The sequence below is a fragment of the Dasypus novemcinctus genome, chromosome 3 (genome assembly GCF_030445035.2).
Source record: "Dasypus novemcinctus isolate mDasNov1 chromosome 3, mDasNov1.1.hap2, whole genome shotgun sequence".
Lineage (NCBI taxonomy): Eukaryota > Metazoa > Chordata > Mammalia > Cingulata > Dasypodidae > Dasypus > Dasypus novemcinctus.
The window spans coordinates 173,678,758-173,698,126 of record NC_080675.1 but is presented as its reverse complement, the minus strand read 5'-3'; the positions used below and the strand labels follow the sequence as shown (position 1 = coordinate 173,698,126).

At 38.0% G+C, this 19,369-nt stretch overlaps 1 protein-coding gene across 1 annotated transcript in view; it reads left to right on the top strand.

Moving 5' to 3' along the window:
* The window catches only part of BTBD1 (BTB domain containing 1), a 48,626-nt gene that overhangs the window by 10,801 nt on the left and 18,456 nt on the right, over nucleotides 1-19,369 (top strand). The window contains exons 3-4 of the mRNA XM_004472097.2: nucleotides 810-915; nucleotides 6,511-6,708. Of these exons, the coding sequence (XP_004472154.2) occupies nucleotides 810-915; nucleotides 6,511-6,708 (304 nt within the window). The remainder of the gene's footprint in view (nucleotides 1-809; nucleotides 916-6,510; nucleotides 6,709-19,369) is intronic.

Below are 19,369 nucleotides of genomic sequence, written 5' to 3'. Positions count from 1 at the left end.
AATATGTATGTGTACAACTCAGCTTCTAACTTCATAAAGCTTAAATTAGGTTTGTTGGAATCATACAATATATACTCTTTTGCTCAGCATTTGTTCTGACTTCTTTTGCTCAGCATTGTGAGATTCATCCATATTGTATACTGTTCGTTTTCATTGTTGTATAATATTCCATTGCGTGAATTTATTTATTTTTTCTTCTGTTATTAGGCCTGGTTTTTGCTTAGCTCTTCTTTAAAGTTTTTAGAGCTCTCTCACTCTAAAATTCTAATACTCCATTTCCTCTCAAAAAAAAATCCTCTCCATTTCCTCTCAGAAAAAACCTGATCTGTTTGTACTTAGTGCTTCATAATTGATACTACATTTAGTAGAAGGATGATAAGCTTGGATTTAAGTACTAGCTTTGCAACATAGCTAGCTAGATGATCTTAGGCTGGTTAGTACAGTTCTCAGTCTCTCTTCCCATCTGAAAAAGGCAGAATTGCATCTGCCTTGTTTACTACACCAGAGGGTTTTTTTAAGGATCAAATTAAGCAGTTTCTAAGAAAGTTGGCTGTGTGTGTTTGTGTGTGTATCTAAATACGAAAATAAAGTAATAGAATTGTTAGTGGTAATGTAAACTTGTTACCTCAGCAGGACAATTATGTTTTTAGCTTTTTGTTTGTGACATAGAATGAGAAGTTTTAAGGATCTATAGACTTTATAATTGTATTTTAAGTAGATGCTTTTGCATAATTAATACAACTATTTACGGTATCAAATTTGAAGGAAAAATAACTATGAAATTAAAAACTATCTTTTTATATGTTTAGGCCCGATTATTTGATGAACCTCAGCTTGCCAGTCTTTGTCTGGACACAATAGACAAAAGCACAATGGATGCAATAAGTGCAGAGGGGTTTACTGATATTGATATAGGTAAGTTCAATCTGAGCTAAATTTTTATGTTTTAAGTATAGTAATGCTTATTAATCAGACTTGTTAGAGAAAGAGCTGTTTTTAAATCAGTGATATTTTCCAAAGAATCAAAGTCTATCTCTTTAAGAGTTTTGCTTTGTTTAGTTTTGGTGAAAATATTCCTGAAAGTACTAACTACCTCTTTGCCTTTTTAAAAATGTCAAATCAAATAAGCAAATACTCATTGAATGTTTACCATATGCAGGCCACTATAATAGGGTCCTTGAAATATAAAGAAGGGTGAGGAGTGATTTGTCTTGTTAAGGAAACTGTCATCTAAATGGAGAAATAAAGAACCAAATACATTGCAATTTAGACAGGAGCAGGTGTAGCTCAGTGGTTGAGTGTGTGCCTCACATGTTTGAGGTCCCAGGTTCAACCCCCAGTACCTCCTAAAAAGCAAACAAACAAAAAACCTAAATAACATTGATTTTTACTGGGTTGAGTTACTTTCTATATAAGATTATGACAGTATTAGAAGAGATGGCTTAAGGCAGAAGCTGATAATTTTCTAAATTATATATAGAGAAAAATAATTACACAATCCTAGAATGGAGAGATTGCCTTAAGTTAGGCTAATGATAGGAAAATCTTAGCAATGGAGGGTCTAATATGGTCAGCCCAGCTGTTAAAACAGTATACGAGAAATGGGTTGGCTTTTAACAATGGAGATTTATTAGTTTACAGTCTTATAGTTCCCAGGCCATGAAAATGTCTAAATCAAGGTGTAATCAGGGGATGCTTTTTCTCCAAAGACCAGCTGCCAGTAATCGTGGACTCCTCTGTTGCATGTCAAAGCACACAATGGCTTCTGCTGACCACAATACACCTGATTGCTCAAGCCAAACACCTTGAAGTTATTCTTGATTTTTCTTTCTTTTATATCCTGCATGCAGTGTATCAGCTCTACTTTCATACATATCCTAAATCTGGCCATTTCTTACCATATCCACTGCTATCACTTAGTCTAAGCCACTATTCCCTCTTACCTGGACAACTCCACTGGTCTGTTAGTTCTCTGCTTTTGTCCACTCTTGTTCCCATACAATCATTCCCTGCACAGCAGCCAGGTAATTTTTAAAACAGAGCAGACCTTGCCTCAAACTTCCATGTCTGCCCACTGCAGTTAGAATAAAATTTTAAAATGGCTTACAAAGCTCAGTACAAGCTCAGTCTTGTATTAGGCTAGGCTAGGCTATGCTTTGGTAACAAATAGACTAAAAATGTTGTATACTGGTTCAGACAGAATAGAAGTTAATTTCATATATAACAGGATAGGGCTGTGTTCCTGGTCAGTGACTGGCTTCCCTCCATTCTGTGGTTCTGCCGTTGCCTGGCATCTAGTCATTATCTGTATTTTGCTGTCAGAATAGGAAAAAATGTGGGCAGAGCAAACACCTACATTTTAAAAGCCTTGGCCTTATGAGCACACCCTCACTCCCTTCCTATTTCATTGTCCAGAATTTAGTCATAAGATCCCAGCTAACTTCAGGGACTCTAGGAGATGTAAACATGAGTCACATCCCAGGAAGAAGAGAGCAGCTGGAAGTCAATACCTCTCTAATTGTGGCTTTGTTTCCTTCATTTTTTCCCGGATTCACTGTGTTCCGTTTGCCCTGGTCAGGGTTCTTTCTGTTTCAGGCCTTGGTGTTAGCTCTTCCTTCTGATGCTTCTTCCCCCGGAATCTTTGTGTGGCTTCTTCCTTTTCATCATTCAAATCTCAGATTGAATGAGACCTGCAAGAGGCCTTCTCAGGCCTGCTTAGCTAGGTAGTCACCTAAGCAATCCCTGTCCCGCGACTAATTCATTTTCTTCACAGTACACATCACTATTTGAAATTCTTACCTCAGTATTTGTGTACATACATGTTTGTTGATCGTCTGCCTTCCCCTCCTAGAGAGTAAACTTGAAGGCAGAGATTTTGTGTGTTTACTGCTATTCCTCTAGCACCTTCAGCAGTAGAACAGTATACATTTTCGTTAAGCACCGGACTAACCAGCTATGTCTAGATCGGTGCCTTCCTTCCCACCTTGGCTAGTTTTCACTCAGTCTTCACATCTTCACTCAGACTCTGTAGGGACTCCTTGCTTGAGAACTGACGCCCAACCCTCCTCCTGATACTTAGCATATTCCCTGTTGTAACATATCCTGTTGTTAGTTTCCGGTCTGTCTATCGCATGGCACCTTGGGAAGAATGCCATTGCGCTTGCATTATTTTGATGGCCTGGGACCCAGCTCCTGCACAAGGTGTGGTGTGGAGTGTCCGTTAAGTTACTGGATGCTTGAGAGCCCCAAGCATTGTCCAGATTGCTAATGAAACATTGCTTTATCTGAATTGGGTAAATTCAGGTAAAGCAGGGGCTGTCAGGTGCTCCATTTGTTCCCCAATTTGTTCTTATTCGAGATAATTGCCTTTATCTGGGTGATTTACTCCTGGCAGTTGTTTTGTAAATAGCTCCTAAATGATGCATGCCCCTGGAGCCTGGGCCTCTTGATGTAGGTTCCTTACCCAGAGTGGACACTTGCAGATAATTGTTGATTTTATTTGACTTACAGTTGTTTATATTAAAATCCAGTATTCTATTTTTAAATTTTACCCGTCATGTTTTTATGGTCTTCAGTGAGCTCTCAGCTATAATTTTTAAAACATCTGCCCATAGAGGACCTATGTATCCCTCTACCTCTTCTCACCTTATAATCTAGTTTAAAGTATAACTGTTAGATATTTTAGAGTAATTCCTATTTTATCTAGGTTCTTTAGAGAATAAGGTTCATGTAGATAATTTTCCCATACATCTAGAACAGTCCTTTTGAAGAACCAAGGCATTTTAATTTGGCCATTTAGATACCTAAAACATATTGTACTTTACCTCCTTTCTTTAAGCAATCTCTATTAAATATAATTTAATATTCTTGTGATTATTAATGCTCCTGAGTGTCAGTAATTGTGCTATGTTGTTGTGTATTGAAGCCCTCAGACCTCTGAAGTGTGGGTTTTGTTTTTTTTTTAAATCTTTTTGCATAAAAGACACTGCTGTGCTCTTCAAGTATATATATCTACTTTTCATAAATCTCCTCTGTCCTTTTTAGACTGTCAGCTTATCCTTTCATTCTAGTACACTGGCCTCTGAAGCCCCTTTCTCTTCTGAACTTACTGCTTCTGATCAACTGTAGTTTAAAAATAACTGCGCTTATTTTAGTTTTACCTATGATAAGAGGAAAAAGATTCTGAATGAGGGCCTGCCTGAGTTACAGGCATGACTTGTGTACTTGGATTCAGATAGGGATTTCAAACTTATTATGTCCAAGATCAAAGTTAAGGGCTTCTCTCTAGCCCAAACCTGCTCCTCCTAGAGTCTTGACCCGTCCAGTTGAAGCCGCCCTTACCCCTCCAGTGCTTAGACTCTGACCTTTGGAATTACTCTTGACTCTTCTCTTTCTGTAACACACCATATTCAGTCTGTTAGGAAATCCCATTGAGCCTTCCCTCAGAATATATCCTGAATCTGGTCATTTTTCACCACGTCCACCGCTACAATCTTGGTCCAGGCCACCATAATGCAACCTGGATCAATTTAAGCATCTCCTAATTTTGGTCTTTTTGTTTCCACTCTTGCCCCACACTTTTCTCAACATAGCAGCTCTAAACCCTCCAGGTTCCCCATTTCACTTGAGTAAAAGCCAAATGATCCATAGGGTGTTACATGATTGAGCCCCACTTCCCTCATGATTCTGACCTCATCGTCTTTTTTTTTTTTAAGATTTATTTATTTATTTCTCTCCCCTTCCCCCCCACCGCAGTTGTCTGTTCTTTTTGTCTATTTGCTGCATCTTCTTTGTCTGCTTCTGTTGTTGTCAGCGGCACGGGAATCTGTGTTTCTTTTTGTTGCGTCATCTTGTTGTATCAGCTCTCTATGTGTGCGGCGCCATTCTTGGGCAGGCTACACTTTCTTTCATGCTGGGCGGCTCTCCTTACGAGGCGCACTCCTTGCGCGTGGGGCTCCCCTATGCAAGGGGACACCCCTGCGTGGCAGGGCACTCCTTGCGCGCATCAGCACTGCGCATGGGCCAGCTCCACACTGGTCAAGGAGGCCCAGGATTTGAACTGCGGACCTCCCATGTGGTAGACGGATGCCCTAACCACTGGGCCAAGTCTGCCACCCCCTATTTTTTTTTTTAACTTCACTTTTATTTATTTATTTATTTTTAAAAGATTTATTTATTTTATTTTATTTTATTTCTCTCCCTGCCCGCCCCAGTTGTCTGTTCTCTGTGTCTATCTGCTGTGTGTTCTTCTTAGTCCGCTTCTGTTGTTATCAACAGCACGGGAATCTTTGCTTCTTTTTGTTTTGTCATCTTGCTGCGTCAACTCTCCGTGTGTGCAGCACCATTCCTGGGCAGGCTGCACTTTCTTTTGCACTGGGTGGCTCTCCTTCTGGGGTGTACTCCTTGTGCGTGGGACTCCCCTATGTGGGGACACCCTTGCGTGGCACGGTACTCCTGCCCATTCCTGGGCAGGCTGCACTTTCTTTCGCACTGGGTGGCTCTCCTTCTGGGGTGCACTCCTTGCACGTGGGACTCCCCTATGCGGGGCACCCTTGCGTGGCACGGTATTCCTTGCGCGCATCAGCACTGCACATGTGCCAGCTCCACATGGGTCAAGAAGGCCTGGGGTTTGAACCGTGGACCTCTCATGTGGTAGACGGACGCCCTAACCACTGGGCCAAGTCCGCTTCCCCCCTCATCATCTATTACTCTTCTCTCTGGCCCACTCCACTCTAGCCACACTGACCTCCTTGCTGTTCCTTGAGTATACCAGACACACTTTCCTCTGAGAGTTTTTGTACCAGACAGCCTGCACTGCCCTTTCTCTAAGTATCTATTTGGCTTACTCCCCCCACTACCTTCAAGTCTTTTGCAAACATGAGGTCTGCAAACACATCCTACTTTATATTGCTCTTTTGATTTCCCTTGCTCTGCTATCCACCCCCCATACTTATCATCTAATATAGCATATACTTCATTTATGTGTATTTAATCTTTTTTCCATCTGTTTAGAATGTAAGCTCTATGAGGTCAAGGATTTTTAGCTTTTTTTCACTGATGTATCCTTAGTGCCTAGAATAGTGCCTGGTATATAGTGAGTGCTTACTAATAAATATTTGCTGGCTGGAATGAATAAATTGTAATCTGTGGGCTCTATGAATTTATGTTATTAATTTGGAGCCTTTTCTGTGGCTTATATATTGATCTCATTTTTGATATTTTAGTTTGCTTGATAAATAGCATGAATATACATGAGATGCTATCTCTAAACTTGCGTGTATGTTTTGTAATAAATTGAATGTTAACCTTACAGTAATTTTTAAAAAGAAAACTTGGCCGTTTAATTCCTTTAATTCTTTAAGATTTTTTAATCTTGTAGATACTTAGAGTTTTAAGTGTCTAACCTATTTTTGACTGATATTTGAAAAGTTTATATAAGCACATATGCCAGTATTGCTTTGTTAAAGAGCAAAATATTCTGTTTGATTTACTTTTGCTTTATATCTGTAGACACACTTTGTGCAGTTCTGGAAAGAGATACACTTAGTATTCGAGAAAGTCGACTTTTTGGAGCTGTTGTACGCTGGGCAGAAGCAGAATGTCAGAGACAACAATTGCCTGTGACTTTTGGAAACAAACAGAAAGTTCTAGGAAAAGCACTTTCCTTAATTCGGTTCCCACTGATGACAATTGAGGAGTTTGCAGCAGGTAAGACTCTAACTTGCCCCAAATTTATTTGAAACTATTTTAATGGACAGTCAGTCAACGTCTCTATGCCAGAGAGGAAAAGAAGCCGTTATTTATAGAGTATTAGTAAGTCTTCTAGTCACATGATATGTGTGTGTATGTATATAGAGAATTTTTTTAATTTTCCTTAAAGCCCTTCAAGACAGTATTACCTGCCTTTTATAGGTAAGAGAACTGAACCTTAGAGAAGTTAAGTGTCTTGCCCAAGGTTGTAATGACAGATCTTTTTGACTTTTAAGATTAACCTTCTGATTAAAATGAGACAGCTAGGGTTTCGAATCTCTGTTCCACCGCTCAGCAGGGATGATCATTTCTTGTTACTTGTGTCAACATTGAATATTATCTGCTTTCTAATCATGGTCAGATTGATTTTTTTTAAAAAGTCTCATGATTGTTTTGAATTTGCCATGTGTACTAATAAAAACTGTGTACTCAAATAGCCTTTTTATTACGCTTATTGGCCATTTTTATTTTTTCTTAATATTATTAATACTTGTTCTGTTGATATTAAAATTTTTGCTTACTGATTTATCATAAACTGATTTATCTTGTATTTATCAAATATTCAAAATTTTCTTATTGAGTTACATATGTTCCAATTTTTTGTTTTTGTTGGTCAGAGTTGATGTTTATTTTTCTTTTTATAAGCTTTTTATTGGCCTATAACATCCATATGATAAGGTGAGCAAATAAAATGAACATACCTGTTTAACCACACTTAAATATCAATTTACAGTATATTACCAGCACCCCAGTTGCCTCCATCATGTTCTTCTAAAATAGAAGGGTAATTACTTTCTGGCTTCTATAAATTAGCTTTACCTGTTTCTGAACTTTATATAAATGAAATCTACATACAGTTTGTAATCTTTGGTGTAAAGCTCCTTTCTCTTCACATTATATCTGTTAGATTCATCCACGTAGTTGTGTATAATAGTAGCTCATTCTCTTTCATTGTTTTATGATATTCTCTTGTATGAATGTGCCATGATTTATTTATCATTTTACTATTGGACATTTGGGTTGCTTCTGTTCTGGGGCCATTAAAAACATTCTTGTACATATCATTTAGTGTACATATGTAAATGTTTCTGCTGGGTATATAGGAACAGTATTGCTATTCCATATATGCATATATTTTACTTTAATAGATCCTGCTGGTTTTCCAAAGTGATTGTGGCAATTCACACTCAACAGCAATGTTAAGAGAGTTCATTCTAGTTTCCTGATAATGTCAGGTTTTATAGTTTTAGCTAGTTATTTGGGTAGGTGTGAGGACATACCTTGTGGTTTTAATTTTGTTTCTCAGATGAGTAATGATGTTGAACATGCCAGTATTTGGATAGCTTCATTCATGAGATGCTTTTCAGATCCTCTGCTTATTTTCTAATTGATTGTCGTTTATTTATTGATTTTTTTTAGTGTTTTTATATATATTCTGGATGCTAGTCTTTTCTTGGATAGATGTATTGTTAGTATCATATCCCAGTCTGGGAACTGCCTTTTTTGGGGAGCGGTGGGGGTTGGGGGAGTGGCCTAGGGAGGTTGCTTCTCCCCCACCCCCCCAATCCAATTCCAAGCATTTACAATCAGTTGTATTACAAATGCTGCACAAATTAAGCCTCTGCTTCCCATTCTCTTGCTAACTTTTGGTGACCAATCTTCTATTAATAGCTATTAACTCCATGACTTTGCTTATTGTATTTAGTTCATATTAATGAGATCATATTATTTGTCCTTTTGCGTCTGGCTTGTTTCACCCAATACAATGTCCTCAAGGTTCATCCATGTTGTTGCATGCATCGGGACTTAATTCCTTCTTACATCTGAATAATCCATTGTGTGAATGTACCGTGTTTCGTTTATTCCTTCATCAGTTGATGGACACCTGGGTTTCCATCTTTTTGCGATTGTAAATAATGCTGCAGTCAATGTCAGTGTCTGTTTGCATCCCTGCTTTCAGTTCTTCTGAGTATATACCTAGTAGTGGGATTGCCAGATCATATGACAGGTCTAATTTTACCTTCATGAGGAACCACCAAACTATTTTCCACAGAGGGTGCACCATTCTATGTTACCATCAACAGTGAGTAAGTGTTCCTATTTCTCCACATCCTCTCTTACACTTGTAGTTTTCTGTTGTTTTTTTAAGCAAATCAATTTTATTGATACATATTAATAAAGCATAAATTCATCCAAAGTGTACAGTTAGTGGTATTTGGTATAATCACATAGTTGTGCATTCATTACTTCAGTCATTATTAGAGCATTTTCATTATTAAAATAATAATAATAAACAACAAAAAAATCTTCATCACCTCTCAATCTCTCTGTTTCTGTACATAGCTACTATTGTTTCCCTCTTTCTAGTTTATTTATATTTTGTAAAAGTCTCTTATATATGCATTATCACTCATATTTGTATTTCACATGAGGTTTCACTGTTACATTTTTTAACTTTCATGACCTTATACTTCCCCATTCAATGACTTCATACCCTTTTAATAGCTCTGCTAGTTATAAATACTATGATGTGCTTTCATCATTTCTATTCATTTCCAAAGATTTACAAACAACGTTTTTGCCAGTTCTGCACATATAAAACTCTCAACTTTCCATTCTCTACCCTTATTGTGTTTTCTGGTGACCTGTATTCTAATGATTAACTCCATGAGTTTACACAATGTACTTATTTAATGTATTTAATTAGCTCATAGTAGTGCATTCGTACAGTATTTGTCCTTTTGTGTCTGGCTTGCTTCACTAACAATGTCCTCCAGATTCATCCATGTTGTCATATGCTTCATGACTTCATTTCTGCTTGCAGCTGCATAGTATTCCATTGTGTGTACACCAAAATTTGTTTATTCATTCATTGGTTGCTGGGCAGTTGGGTTGTTTCCATCTTTTGGCAGTGAACTGCTATTAACACCAGTGTGCAGATGTCTGTTCGTGTCACTGCTCTCAGTTCTTCTTGGTATATACCTAATAATGGTATTGCCAGGTCACATGGCAAGTCTATATTCAACTGCCTTAGAAACTGCCGAACTGTCCTCCACAGTGTCTCTACCATTCTACATTTCCTCCACTAGTGAACAAGCATTCCTATCTTTCCACATCCTTTCCACCACTTAGAGTTCTCTGACTTTTTAATAGTGATCAGTCTAATAGGTACGAAATGATATATCTCATTGTAGTTTTGATTTGCATTTCCCTAATCACTTCTTTGGACAATTCTCTTCTTTGCATATTTTTTAATTGGGTAGTTGTTTTTTTTATTGTTGAGTTGTATGATTTCTTTATATATGATGGATATTAAACCTTTATCGGATATGTGGTTCCCAAATAAAGTCTCCCATTGAGGCAGCTGCCTTTTCACCTTTTTGAGAAAGTCCTTTGAGGTACAGAAGTGTTTAATTTTGAGGAGCTCCCATTTATCTATTTTTTCTTTGGTTGCCTGTGCTTTGGGTGTAAGGTTAAGAAACTGCTGCCTACCACAAGATCTTGAATAAGTTTCCCTACATTTCCTTCTAGGAGTTTTATGGTTGTCACTTTTATATTTAGGTCCTTGATCCATTTTTTTTTAAAGCAGTATTATTTAAATCTAGTGTATTTTACATATATATTTAAATATAATCACATAAAACACAGGATTCTATACCATCCTAATATTAACATCTTGCATTGACCATATATTTTTTAAAACTTCTTTTCAGTTTTGGTGAGAGCATAGAAAAATCCATACTTGGATACTGTGGGTGTGATTATAAATTGGTATTATCTTTAAGAGAACAGTAAAGCTTATTATTTAAGAGTGTGTTGTTTAATCTTAATATATTGATAGATTTTCCCTTTTTCTGCCCATTATTGATTTCTAGCTTCATTCCATAATGATCAGAGGATATGTCTTTATTTAATTTCAGTCTTTTAAAATTTATTGAGACCTGTCTTGTGACCCAACATATTGTCTATCCTGGAGAAGGATCCATGAACACTTGAAAAGAATGTATATACTGCTGGTTTAGGGTGTAATGCTCTATAAATGTGTGTTAGGTCTAGTTCATTTATCATATTATTCAACTTCTCTGTTTCTTTATTTATCTTCTGTCTAGATGCTCTGTCCTATACTGAGAGTGGTATAGTGAAGTCTCCAACTCTTATTATAGAGACATCTGTTTCTCCCTTAGTTTTACCAGTATGTACCTCGTGTATCCTCGGGTACCCAGGTTAGGTGCATAAATATTATGGTCATCCCTTCTTGTTGAATTGCCCCTTTTATTAATATGTAATGACCTTTTTCATCCCTTATAACAGTTTAGCATTAAAAATCTATTTTGTCCCGTATTAGTATGGCTGCTACAGCTCTTTTTTTGGTTATTGTTTGCATGGAATATCTTTTTCCAGCCTTTTACTTTCAACCTGGTTATTTCCTTATGTCTGAGGTGAGTCTCCTGTAGACAGCACATAGATTGATCATATTTTTTTCATCCATTCTATCAGACTATGTCTTTTGATTTGGGTGTTCAAGCCATTAACATTCAATGTTATTACTGTAAAAGCATTATTTATTTAACCCATTTTGTCCTTTGGCTTTCTGTTGCCATATCTTGCTATTATTTCTCTTTTTACCCTTTAATTTATTCTTCCTAATAATCTTCATTTCTACTCTCTTCTCCAAGTCTCTCATCCTCATTTTTTTCTTTTCAGGCTGCAGTACTCCCTTTACCATCTCTTATAATTCTGGTCTTTTGGTAACATACTCTCGGTTTTTGTTGTCCGTGAAGGTTTTAAACTCATTCGTATTTTTAAAGGATAGTTTTGATGGATACAGAATTCTTGGCTGGTAGTTTTTCTCTTTCAGTACCTTAAATACATCATAGCACTTTCCTCTCACCTCCATGGTTGCTAATGAGAGGTCGGCACTTAATCTTAGTGAGGTTTTCTTGTATGTGGTGCTTTGCTTTTCTCTTGCTGCTTACAGAAGCCTCTTCTTACCTCTGATATTTGTTATTTTGAATAGTAGGTGTCTTGGAATATGTCTGTTCAGATTTATTCTGTTTGGGGTATGTTGTCTTTGGATATTGATATTTATGTTTTTCATAAAGTTTGGTAAGTTTTCAATCATTACTTCCTCAAATATTCTTTCTGCTCCTTTTCCATTCTCTTCTCTTTCTGGGACACTGATAATGCGTATATTTGTGCATTTCACATTGTCTTTCAATTCCCTGAGACACTTATATTTTCCATTATTTCTCTGTTCTCTTCTTTTACTAGTTCGCACGTTCTGTCCTCAAAATCACTAATTCTGTCTTTGGGCAATTCATATCTGCTCTTATGTGCCTGTAATGTATTTTCTCATCCATCATGTCTTTCATTCCCATAAGCTGTTACCTTTTTTGGAGGCTTTGAAATTGTTCTTTATACTCTCCCAGTGTCTTCTTAATATCCTTTATCTCTTTAGTCATACTTTCTTTCATTTCTTTGAATTGATTTAGGAGTTTCATGTGATTACCATTGATTTTTTGTCTTAAATCCTGTATCTCTTCAGGATATTTGGTGTGCTTCTTTGGGCCATCTCTTCCTCGTATGGCTTGTAATTTTTTGTTTATGTCTAAGCATCTGAATATATTGGTGAATTTACTCTGATGGTCAGTATCCGTCTTACTTCGTTTTTTTTTCACCTCTCTTTGATATATGGTTCAACTTATTCAAAGTCTTTAAAATTGCCCAGCTTAAGTTATCATAATCAAGCCAGCTACTCATTAATGGGGTGCCGATTTTCTCCTAGGGGGCTTAAGAGAGACCTAAAAGCAGTTTTTTTCTCTGCAATTTCCTGACCTGCCAGCAGATGTCGCTTGTCAGCGAACCTTTCTGTGGGGGTGTTTGTTCAACATACACTTTCCAGTGTTTCTGGTCTGGCCAGAGCCAAGGTTCAAAGCAGGCTCTTCTGGCTGAATTCATTGAAGAGAAGACTCTCCATCTTCCCTTGTAACAGCTGACAGGCAGGAAGACGTGTGTACCCTTCTCAGTTGGCTGCAGTGAGCCAGGGGTTTTAGCCAGGCTTGATGTCTTGAAGGTAGAGCATGGTAGCCCTTCCCAGCCACTGTGAGGGTTTCATAACTCAGTATTTGTTGTTCGGATTCCTTGTCTCTCTGTCCCTTACCCTCCTAGGAGTTGTGCAGCACTGTCCTGGTCTGCTGACCCCCAACGCAGTTGCCTCCAATATGTTTGGCTCTTTCTACATTGTTTTTGTGAGAGCGTTGAGCCCTGCCTGCCTACTCTGATGCCAACTTCTTGGAACTCTCTCAAATAAGTTTTTTGGGGAGATTCCTTTTTATTATATTGTCTGTCTTTGAATAAACAGAAGATCTTAATTTTAATGAGGTTCAATTTATCAGTCTTTTCCTTTAAGATGAAGGCTTTATGTAGTTCTGTTTAAGGAATTCTGCCTGTCCTTGTGGTTGTGAAATACACTGTGGTCTATAATTCAATTGGATTTTTTTTTCATGTGTGTGTATTGTATAAGGAGGTAAGGAGTCAGGGTTCATTTTTTTTCCAATATGGCTATCCATTTGATCTATCACCATCTATTGAAAAGACTATTCTTGACCTCTACATTGTAGTATCGACTTTGTTGTAAATCAGATGGCTGTAAATGAATTAATCTGTTTCTGGACTGTCTATTCTGTTCTATTATTATAGTTGTTTACTCTTAAACCAGTAATACACAGTTGTAATTTCTGTAGCTTTATATGAGGTCCTGTACTCTGGTAGTGAAAGTCTTCCAGCTTTGTTCTTCAAGATTATCTTGGCTCTTCTTGGTCTTTAGCATTTTCATGGACATTTTTAAATCAGCTTGTCAAGTTCCACAAAAAAAAAGTCACATGGGATTTTTATTTGAATTGCATTGCATAGATCATTGTGGAGAAAATTAATGTTTTGATAGTATTAAGTTTTCCAATCCATAAACATTTATGTCTTCTTTAGTTTCTCCTAGTAATATTTTGAGTCCTCAGGTAGAGATCTTATATAGTTTTGGATAGGCTTATTCCTCAGTTATTTTGTTTAATGCTATTATAAATGGTAGTGTTTTTTAAATTCCCATGTCCTAATTGATTATTTGCTGGCATATAGAAATAGAACTGATTTTGTTATTTGGACCTTGTATCTAATGACCTTGCTGATAATTTATTTATAGATCATTTTGTATATTCTATATATATAATCATGTAACCTACAAATAATTGTTTCACTTCTTCCTTTTTAATCATTGGACATTTTATTTATTTTTCTTGACTTATTGCATGTCCTAGGACCTTCAGTATATTACTGAATAGAAGTAGTGATAGTGGACATCCCTGTTTTATTCTAGCCTTAGGCAGAAAGCTTTCAATATTTCTCCACAAATTCTGCTTGCTAAAAATATCTTTCAAAGATTTCTTTCATTTAGTATAAATAGAAGTTCCTTTCTATTATTAGTTTACTAAGAGTTTTCTTGTGGATTTTATCAAATGTTTCTCTTCATCTTTTTTTTTTTACACATTTTATTTTGAAATAATTTTAAAGTTAAAGGAAAGTTGCAAAAATAATACAAAAACTGGACAGAGAACTAATGTATCCTGTATCCAGATACCCAGATTTTCTATCTTTTACCATTTTGCCACTTTCGATATATTATTCTATCTAGTTTATCTATCCATCTATCAGTTTTTGGAACATGTGACTGAAGAATTATCTAGAAAGTGTATCTTTTGCACAAGATTTAGTTGGGGTGGGACATAGAGAGTCTCTTCTCTCATGTAATCATCAACCAGGTTGATGTAATCATCAACCTGCCACAGCAAGTTAACTTTACATGACATGATACTGAAGAAGATGAAGGTGTAATAATTACTATTTTATCCAGGCTTCTTTTTTTTTAACTTTCTATTTTGAAATATTTTCACACTTAAAGGACATAGGATAGTTTGAAGAATAATATAAACCTTATCCAGAAAACTCCAACATATTCCTATCCCCCTTTGTACCCATATCCACCAATTTAACATTTTTGCCCCATTTGCCATATCATTCTGTCAGTCAGTCATTCTATTAATCTGTCTAGCTATTGGTCTGTTAGTCCATTATCTGAACACTTTAGTGTAGGTTGTATACATCATGCTCCTTAAACACGTCATTCTGCTATGTACATTTCCTAAGAATAAGAATATTCACTTATGTATCCACCTTAAGTGCAGTTATCAAATTCAAGAAATGTAACATTGATAAACCTTAGAGTTCATTTTCCAGTTTTTTCATGTGTCCCAATGTCCTTTTGAGCCTTCTCTCTTCCCTTGTTAGATCTTGTTCATGATCACGTATTTCTTTAGTTTTGTCTCTTTAGCTACTCCTTTTTTTTTTTTTAATTGTGGGAACATGTCTATAATATAAACATTCCCATCTCAGTCACTCCCAATAATACCATTCAGTGGGATTAATCAAATCAGATTAACTATGTTGTGGTACCCTCATCACCTTCCATTACTAAAAGTTACCCATCTCCCCAAACAGAAACCCTAAATCATTTTTGCATTAAGTCCCCATTTCCTCTGTCCTCCATCCCTGTCAGTCGTACTCTAATTTCTGTCTCTATGAGCTTGCATATTCTGATACTTTCTTTGTAGTTACATTGGTAAATTTAATGTGCTAAATCTTTTACAGTCTCACTTGCTTTGATACCAACCTAATTTCAGTAGTATATACAAACTACATTCCTATACCCTCCACCCTACCCACATTTATGTAATTCCTGTCACAAATGACATGTTTATACATTATGAGTTCAAAACCCCTGATTTCCCATTACATTTTATGCATTTGCCCTTTAGATCCTTTAAGAAATGAAAAATGGAGTTACAAACCAAAAATAGAGTAGTACTGGCATTTATATTTATGTCTGTCCTTACCCGCACCAGAGAGCTTTCTTCTTTATGCAACTTCCACCTGTTGTCTCTGCTCCTTTCAGCTTGCAGAACTCTCTTTAGCGTCTCTTGTAGGGTTGGTCTCTGGTCGTAAACTCTCTCAGCTTTTGTTATCTGGGAATGTCTTAATCTCTCCCTCATTTTTAGAAAATAGTTTTGTTGGATATAGAATTCTTGGATGGCAGGGTTTTGCTTTCAGCACTTTAAATAAGTCTTCCCACTGCCTTCTTGCCTCCATGGTTTCCTGTGAGAAATCAGTTACTCTTTTTGAGGCTCCCTTGTATATGCCATGTTGCTTCTGGCTTTCAGAATTCTTTATCTTTGGCATTTGACAGTTTAATTATAATATGGTGCTGTGTGAGTTTGTTTGGGTTTATCTTGTTTGGAGGTTATTGAACATCTTGGGTATATATATTCATGTCTTTAGATAAATTTGGGAAGTTTTCGTCTATTTTTTTTTTTTTTTAATGTTCTCTCTGTCACTTTCTCTTATTCTTCTCAGACTCCCACAAAGTGTATATTGGTATACTTGATGGTGTCTCACTAGTTCCTCAGATTCTTTTCACTTTTCTTCATTATTTTTTCTGCTCCTTAGTCTGGGTGATTTATCATTTGTCTTATCTTCAGGTTCACTGATTCTTTCTTTTGCCACCTCCAGTCTGCTGTTGAGCCCCTCTAGGGGGTTTTTAAATTTCTGTTACTGTGGTCTTTAGCTCTGTTGGGTTCCTTTTCATAATTTTCATCTCTACTGATACTCTGTGTTCATCCGTTATTTTCTTGATTTCCTTGGTTCTTTGTGTTTTCCTTTAGCTCTTTGAGCACATTTAGGACCATCTTTTTAAAAAGTCTTTGGTTTATCCTAGATGGAGTCCTCTTCCTTGATGCGTTCTAATGCTTTAATTTTCTCCTTTGACTGGCCATCTCTTCCTGTTTCTTGTATGTTTCGTAAGTTTTTGCTGAAACCTGGGCATTTTAATATTTTAATATGTTATTGCTGGAATTTAGATTTTAAAGTGTCTGACCCTTAAGCTTGTATCCAGCTAGTATTGTAACAGAGTTTCCTTATTTCTAGGAGCTAACAACAACAAAAAGAAAAAAATGAAAATACCTTTCCCATGTTTGTAGATTGATGTGTGTGATTGCTTTCCTTCAGGGCTTATCCATACAATGAGTTTAGAGAATAATTCAAGGGTAGAGCATAGGGGCCCCCTGGTCCTTTCTGTGCCCACCTCCCTTCTTTGGTATGTACATGTGGCCCTAATGATCCTACTTCCCTAGGTTGCAGTTTCTTCACAGTCCTGGGCACTGCCCTATATGTCCTACAGCCAGCAGTCCCTTGCCCAGGCAGCCACTTGAATGTTCTCCCATGTGTGTGTTTTTTAAACCCTTGTTCTTTTTCTTTTCTTTTTTTTTTAGATTTTTATTTTTTATTTCTTTCTTTCTCTTTCCCCACTTCCCCTCCCCCCAGCTGTCTGCTCTCTCTCTCCATTCGCTGTGTGTTCTTCTGTATCCGCATGTATTCTCAGCATCACCAGGAATCTGTGTCTCTTTTTGTTGTGTCATCTTGCTGCATCGGCTCTCCATGTGTGCAGCGCCACTCCTGGGCAGACTGCACCTTTTTCACGCTGGGCGGCTCTCCTTACGGGGTGCACTCCTTGCACGTGGGACTCCCCTACGCAGAGGATACCCCTGCATGGCACGGCACTCCTTGCGCACAGCAGTACTGCTCATGGGCCAGCTCATCACATGTAGGCCCTGGGTTTGAACCTTGGGCCTCCCATGTGGTAGGTGGACACCCTATCCGTTGGGCCAAATCCACTTCCCCCATGTGTTCTTTAGTAGTGCTTGCTGAGCTGCCTTCTACATGCAGGGCAAGATCTGGGGCAGCAAGTCCCTTGAGTCCCAGACAGGTTGGGCCAGATGTACATGCTCCCAGTGTGTACAGGAGGGTTACTCTCCTCTGAAGCCAGGGGTGGGGATCTGCACTGAAAGTGCAAGCTGGCTCCACGCCAAGCAAGTGAGGGTGGGCTAGTGCCAGCCAGGGCACCATGTGATCCTACCACTTTTAAATAGCCCTTTTCTTGATTTGGTGCTTGCCCCATTACTGTTTTCTGGAGCTTTGAAAATGATGTTTCTGACACTTCTTACTGGTTGTTCAAAGCTTTTGTGAGTAGAGTCTGTCTTTTCTTTTTTTAATAAGTAAAAATGACAGCATTTTACTCCCTTAAGATAGCTAGTTCATCCTTTAAAAAGTAAATAAGGGTTAGAGGGACATTAGAATGCCTTTAGGGGAGGGTCTGATGCAGGACGGGCTCCTGGGGAATGTCTAAATGCTCATTCTGCCAGAGTGGGTGACACCATGGGGTAGAATCCCTAGTAGTGAGAGTGGGGGTGGACCCACATCCTGGGGAGGACTAATGCCACCAAATAGAGGGAACTCTATCCCTCGAGAGAAAGGGTGGCTCCCAGGGCATTGGGGCAGATGAGCAAGTTAGGCCCTAAACACTATTCCATCTATCTCTGGAAGTGGCCCCTCAGGAAACGGAGGTTGGCTGTCACTGTGGGCACCAAGGTGGAAGGGAAAATGGACGTTAAATGTGTGGAACCAAAGTAAATGGGGGGCAAGGGAGGAGTTTCTTGAGAGTACATAAGGATGGATATAAAACATGTAATATTACACCATAACATATAGGAGACGACAGACTGATAATGTAAACCATAATGTAAAACATAGGAGAACTAAAAATGTAAAGAACTGTGTATCCTAAAGTATGCACCATAATGTAAGCACAGATATTACCATGTTAGAAAGCTAATATCTCAGACTCTGTACATCACCTTAAGTAAATATGATGTGAATAGGGTGTAAGAGTATCACTGTGGAAGGAAAAAGGTGTTGTGGTGGATGTATGGGAGTGCTGTATATTATATATATGCATTGCTGTGGTCTAGGACTCCTACGAAGAAATGCTGAATAATTGGGGGGGGGGGGGGGGAAAGGATAGGATGTGGAATTTTTTCAAGTCAACATTCTTTATCTAAGTTCTTTATCTAACTTTATCCAAGTTCTTTATCTATCCTTTAAACCCATCGCTATATGCCATTCCCTAGTAAGGGACCATGACAGTATATTGGGCTTCAAATTTTGGGGAGTTCTGGATCACAGAGTGTTTCAACAATGGCAATGGAGGGATACTGGTATGGGATACCAATGACAGGTGATATATGGCTGACAGGGAGCTGTACAGAACATATGTCCAGGGTGCATGGTAATGATTGGATATACTCATAGTGGCAACAATTAAAAACCCAGCAGGGGGGGTACTGGGTTCCTGGCCAGTGGTGCTCTGTCGAGGTCCCTAGGGGAGCAGCGATAGTCTCCCAGGTACAGCGGCGGGGACCGGGAGGGAGTGAGGGTTCAACAGTGAGCCCCTGATGCTAATGACTATGCTTGTGAGCTGATAAACCTAAAATAAGAACAAGGCCTAGAGCAACATTGTGCCTGGGAATTTCCTCCTGTCAGCCTTCATGTTACTCAAATGTGGCCAGTCTCGAAGCCAAACTCAGCATGTAAATGCAATGCCTTCCCTCCAGCGTGGGACATGACACCCAGGGATGAGCCTCCCTGGCAACGAGGGACCACTATCAAATACCAACTGATG